This window comes from Parus major, chromosome 27 (genome assembly GCF_001522545.3).
Source record: "Parus major isolate Abel chromosome 27, Parus_major1.1, whole genome shotgun sequence".
Taxonomy (NCBI): Eukaryota; Metazoa; Chordata; class Aves; order Passeriformes; family Paridae; genus Parus; species Parus major.
In genome coordinates this window covers 2,120,990-2,127,013 of record NC_031796.1, presented here as the reverse complement: position 1 = coordinate 2,127,013, position 6,024 = coordinate 2,120,990, and the positions used below count along the sequence as shown (strand labels likewise).

At 42.3% G+C, this 6,024-nt stretch overlaps 1 protein-coding gene across 2 annotated transcripts; it reads right to left on the bottom strand.

Moving 5' to 3' along the window:
* Positions 1-202: 202 nt before the first annotated feature.
* LOC107215210 (ras-related protein Rab-18-B-like) lies at positions 203-6,017 on the bottom strand. Of its 2 annotated transcripts, none has more exons than XM_015651226.3 (7): positions 5,872-6,017; positions 5,749-5,804; positions 5,578-5,639; positions 4,028-4,100; positions 2,948-3,066; positions 2,070-2,136; positions 203-1,257 (listed from the first exon to the last, which is right to left on the bottom strand). In XM_015651226.3, exons 1-7 carry the CDS (start codon positions 5,934-5,936, stop codon positions 1,082-1,084), a joined length of 618 nt encoding a protein of 205 aa, XP_015506712.1. In that variant the 5' UTR covers positions 5,937-6,017; the 3' UTR covers positions 203-1,081. The 2 variants fall into 2 exon arrangements, with proteins under 2 accessions (XP_015506712.1, XP_015506713.1); XM_015651227.3 differs by having other exon boundaries at positions 5,878-6,017.
* Positions 6,018-6,024: the final 7 nt, after the last annotated feature.

Genomic DNA, 6,024 nt, shown 5'->3' with positions numbered 1-6,024 from the left:
TGCAAGACATAAACATATTTACAGGATTCAGATTTAAGTTAAAAAGGTAAGGGTCAGAATTTATTTAAAGCAAGGTTGCTATCATAACATCTTAAAATATTTTGCATGACTAGCAGTAAATAAAGCTGTGTGTTTGTTTCATGATCTAACACAGTCTAACAGTAGAAACATGCATTAACAAGCAAGGCACAAGTTACATACCTTTAAATTTTCAGTTATTTTAATGTAAGTTAGCAAAATACAATATTGCCATTTTAGAAGTGTAAAAAACAAAAAGGTAATTCATAGTGGGATTGGTGGAGGACAGAGTCACTCTAATGGAATGGAATGTCTCCCATAGGCAGCACATTTTCTATGGAGGTTTAATGACTGTGGTTGCTGGAAGAGGATGAGGGTGTGGTTTGCAGAGAACCACAGTGACTGCCAGCCCACAGCCACGGGGTGATGAGGGAATTTCATCCCTGATCCTCAGTGCAAACAGCACAGGGTCACCCCCAGTGTCTGCACAGGAAGCAGGGGGGTTTCCTGACAAGTGTTAAAAGACACATCCTCTTCATGGCAAGCCTAAAATTAACTAGTAACACATTATTGTCTGGGGACAATAATTTTGACTTTATAAAACCATCCAAAACAAGGAAGCTATGTCCACAGCTCAGGGTAACTCCTGATGAGTAACTACATTAAGGCAACTAAAAGCCTCCCATGCCAGAAGGGAAGAGAAGGTTCTCAGTAATGATCCAGAATTGAATATCACCTTATTTATGCTAAGGCAGGAATTCCACCAAAAGTCCATGTTGAATGTCACACAGCAAGAGCACGATACTCTTAAGCAGCACTATGACTTCATAGTAAAAAATCTGAGCTACCAGAAAAATACCTGCAAACAGCAGTTGTGCAAAAGGGAAGGAGAAACTGTATTTTGTTAACAAATAAAAATGTATTTTGCTAATGAGTTTGTGTTTTGGATCTGCACAAGTGGTGGCACATCAAACATGGCACAGATTGGGGCTGGGAATCCCATCCCCACCCGTTGTTTTTTTTCCATGTTCCCTCCAGTCAGGCAGAGCAGCCACCTGTACATTTAAGTAAGTGGACAGTGGGCAGCACACAAGCCTTTTTCCTGCTGTGCTGAAGGTTCCATGAGCTGCACTCCCTTCTTTGCTGTGTTCTTATCCCAAAGATCTGGAGTCTGCAGGATCTTTATGACCAGTTCCTCAAAGGCATGTTGCACTCCATCCTGTGTCTTGGCACTGGTCTCTGGAAGAAGGGAGAAAAAATTATTTTCTCTTATTTGCAGGGAGTATATTCCACTTAGTAAGAATTTATTTTGGGAGCAGAGAGATGTGAGTTTTTAAATGAGTGAACCTCCTCTCCATTCTCTCTTAAAGGTACATTTAACACATCCCAGTCTGAAGAATCACATTTTTCCACTTAGAAAGATATCCATGGTTCCCTATTTTCTCCATAATAGAGAAAAAGAAATTATTCTCAGGTTTTGACAGTAAATCTAGAAGATAATTATTCCATAACAAAGCTGAGAAATAAAGAATACAGAGGGAATTGCATGTTGTCCCTTATGTGTTTCAGTTTCTCCTAGAAATCTTTTCAAGAAACTTTCTCTTTAGAAACTCAGTGTGTTCCCCACCTTTGTATCTTCACATTGTACATTTTATTGTTGCTCTAAGAACATTGTCTTTTACGTAGCTGCAACAGAAACTTGGAAATGAAAGATCAGCCAGGGTTCTTGCAGACCCTGGAATTCCAGTAAGGAATTCAGTCTTCAGGGCTCTAAATTAAAAAAATCCTGCTAGTTTCAAGAGAATATAAAATTCATGCCTGTACAGTATACACAGTAAATCTGTTTCAGAGAAAAGTGCTTCCAGTTGTAGTCAGTGCAGAAGCTGAAACCTATATCCTGAATATGAATTACAGCAAAAGGAACCCATATTAATTAGGTATTTTAAAAAAAAGGTAGCAACCCATCAACCTGAAATACAATTGTACATTCATGCTTGGCAATACCAAAATAAAGATTTGAATACAGAAGTTTTTGCCCCAGAGGTGCATACCTATAAAAAGCAGTGAGTGTTTCCTAGCAAGCTGGAGCCCTTCTTTTCTCTCTACTTCACGGTCAGGCTGCAGAGACAAATGAAGGATAAGCTACATTTGCCACTTTAAAAAAGCCAGAAAAGCAGCAGTGCAGAAATGAGGTTTTGCTGAAAGGAAAAAATGTGTAAAAATGTAAGAAATGTGTCATCAACTGGATTTTCCCACTCTAGAGCTCACTGCCAGGCTGGCTGTCAGGGGGTCAAACAACAGCAGCAAAATCAAAACACAGAATCACAGAATGTCCTGAGCTGGTAGGGACCCACCAGGATCAGCAAAGTCCAACACCATGTGCCAAATCAGCAGGAAATAAATGTGTTGCTGTGCTCTCAATCAACCAGAAGCAAGATCCACACCAGCAAGGCCCATGAAAGGTTCTGAAACTGGGCACACTGGGAAGGGGCAGAGCAGAACCCAGCTCAGGAGAGCCACACTGAAAGCAAGAGCAAAGCACCTCACTATGGAACAGGCATCTAAATGTGCCAGAACAGCCCAGAAACAACCAGCAGCACCTCACAGCCACAGGGATGCACACTCAACATCCACCCAGAGCTGAGCTCCCCTTCCCCACCACTGTGCTGCAGTTAGGTTCAGTGTCAGGTTTTGGGCAGAGAACCATCTTAAAGGAATATCATCAACTGCATCTCCCTAGGAAAGCTTCTATTAAAATCTTTAACAATATCTGCTTCTAAAATGATAGAAGTGGAGCCTTCCCAACTCAGCTGCAGAGTAAATTACCTCCTGACACAAGAGCTGTGTTACAGCACTTACCTCACATTTACACACTGGGATGAATAAATAATTGAGGGAAGAATGCAAAAGGATGCATTCCCAAACTGACCTTATCGGTTTTATTGCCAACCAACATTTTCACAGTGCTGCTGTTGGTGGTGTACATTTCCAGCTCACTCAGCCAGCTTCCTAGTCCTGTGAAAGTGTCTTTTCTTGTCACATCATACACTGAGAACAGAGGAAAAGGAGCTTAACAGCTGTAGAGTCTTGGACAGTGTTTCCTTCATTGTGGCAGAACTTAGTCCACACTTCCTAACTATTGCCTGGAAAAAATAAAAGGTACTAGAGAGCTACAGAAACAGGCACCAACCATACACTGCTCCCAGAGCTGGAACACACTGGGCTGTGCTCACCCAAATCACTCCAGGATTACAGAACACAAGAACCTCTGCGAGTTAAAATCAGATTTACCAACAGAAATATTCTACCTGTTGGTAGAGCTGAGTTGGGCCACACAGAATATTTTTAAAAGTGTTTTAAAATGTATTTTGTCACCTAATTTTCTGTATAAGTACATGCACACACTGCTGCTAAAAGCATGGACTGAGTTAAAAGCTACTTTTGGGCACTGGTAACTTAGTAACTGCATTTATATGAATCACTAAGGTTTAAAAATCATAGAAAGAATATTTTGTACAGCCAAGTTAAGGTTAGCCTTCTCAAACCCTGAAAAGAAGAATCCCTTTGTTTTCCAATTGCTGTTGTCACACAGGAAAGGCCTAACCAGGATCTGTGTACAAACCTCAGTCTCACCATAATCACAATAATCACATCAATAGTTTCTGGGAACAAAAGAAGTAAAAACATCACAAGGAAAAGAACACAACACAACTCCTGATTAGCCTTATTACCAGAAAACCACCCAAGTAATAACTACAAAGCTTATAATTCATCCACTCAACAGCTTGCAGCATGACATCTCTTTTTAATTTAAAATATTTTGAAGCAGTGTATTTCCTGCCAGTGGTTTTGTACACTCAGTGTTTGAGCTAATAAACAGTAATGTTATAAAAACCATAATTATTCCTCTGATTATTTTCAATAACCTCCTTTTGCAATGGCATGCACATTTAGGAGGAATAAAGACCAGAATTTCTGTAATCACGCTTTTCTTCCATTTATTTCATACCTAAAACTACTCCTTGAGCTCCTCGGTAGAAACTGGGAGTCAGTGTTCTGAAACGCTCCTGTCCTGCTGTATCCTACAGAGGGAGGGGGAAAAACCCCAAACACACAACATCAAATACATTTAAAACAAAAAAATAAAATAAAAGGTATTTTAAACTAATTTTTTCTGAGCAGTAAGGCTACATGAAACATTAAGATGCAAGAATGAGGAAAGCAGTCAGAAAACAGCAGCAGAAAGTGGTTGAGCATGGAGAGGATTTGAGTGAAAGTAAAAAGGATAAACAGACACCTGTAACAGAAAAGTAAAAAGGACTTGACAGAAATACATCAAAGGCAAGCAGCCACACAGATGGGTTTAACACCAGCTGAACTGAATGAGATGGGGAATAACTGATGTTCCTGTGACAGACTCTGCAGGAAGGGAGACAGAGGCTCCAAACATCTCCCTCTGCTCCTTTACCACAAGACAAATCTAGTTAGAAAGAACTACTTCAAGACTACAAACCTAAGTAAATTCAAGATCAGTAGTTTTAGTCAATTATTACTGCAGTATGTCTCTCTTAAACTCATGAATAAGTAAGAATAAGCAAGGTACTAAGTACAATATGAAAGTCAAAAAGACCCTCAAAACAAACTATAAGGAGGCAAAAAATCACACAATTATTTTTTTTTTGGAAAAAATTTATTTCCTTTTTTGTACAACTTACAGTTGACAGACTAACAGTTATAATTTATTTATTCTTTGTTTAAAAAAAAAAGAAACTAGAACTGGGAATATACTTACCTAATTCAGTTCATTGTTACTAGGGATTGTATTTTAGTCCCAATTACTTAATTAGTAAGGGCATTTTCTTTCTCAAATACCTATGACCATACACATAAAATCTCTCCTTACTAAGGCTCTTTCATTCTACTTAGAAGAATTAAATGTTTTATATTACAAATAACCCTGATCACACAGCTGCAATCTGATTTCAGTCTGCAGAGGCTGAAAATAGAGCATCAGGAAGTTCAGGAAAAATACTTGAATTTCCCAATAAGTCTAAATCAACCTTTAAACAGTTCAAGAACAGGTTTGTGGGATTTTGGGGCATGGTTTTTACTAAAATAAAGCATTGCCCAGAGCTCCTATACATCCCCTACGGGCAATCACCCAGCTCATTACCCAGAGCATCACCTTTCTCTGCTTTTATCCATTTCTGTGCTCCTGGCTCACACAGGCAGGGCGTGCTCGCCTCTCCCGCATGCTGACACCTCCAAAGACACTTCCCAGAGCCTGAGAAAGCGCAGCAAAGATCACTCAGAGCCTCTCCTGGAACTGAAGGAACTCCCAAACCTGGACAGAAGGAGCTTTTAGAAGTGTTTTTGTTTGCCTACAACTACTGCTGTAGCAGCTTTGCAGCCGAAGTATACAATCAAAACATGTGGCAGACTTTACAAAGAGAGAGGAGGAGCAGGAAAAGAGAGGGAAGAAACCACAACAAGGAGCTCTTGAAGCTTGCACATCTCTCAAAACCCAACATATCCCCATCGGTCTGCGACAAGACCTACCCATATGGCCAGCTGTACTGCACGGCCCTCCACCACCATCTTCTTCACCTTAAAATCAATACCTAAGACGGAAGAAGGGGAGACTCGTCAGGAGGAACTGGCGAACGCCGGCCCTGGCGGCCGCCTCCCACTTCCCCGCACGGCTCCGGGGCCCAGCGAGGCCGGGCTCACCGACGGTGGGTGTCAGGCGCGGCTCAAACGCGCCGTCCGTGAAGCGCCGCAGGAGGCTGTGGGGAGAGAAGGCGGGCTCAGCCCGGGGCTGCGGCCCCCAGCCCCGCCCGGCCCGGCCAGCACCTGGACTTCCCCACGGCGCTGTCTCCGACCAGCAGCAGCTTCAGCGTGAGGCCCGCGGGCTCCATCCCGCCCCGCCGGGGCCGCGCTCCCGGAGCAGCGCCCGCTCCTCTCGGCGCTCCGGCCCCGGCAGCTGACGCGGCCCCGCCTCTGAGG

Bases quoted from the DNA above. Each gene is read 5' to 3' on its own strand.
- LOC107215210 (XM_015651226.3), bottom strand. From the start codon at position 5,936: ATGGAGCCCGCGGGCCTCACGCTGAAGCTGCTGCTGGTCGGAGACAGC. The intron at 4,101-5,577 runs GTAGGTCTTGTC...CTCCCTCTGTAG, and splicing joins CAGTACAGCTGGCCATATGG to GATACAGCAGGACAGGAGCG. The intron at 1,258-2,069 runs GTATGCACCTCT...CCCTTCTTCCAG, and splicing joins ACACTCACTGCTTTTTATAG to AGACCAGTGCCAAGACACAG.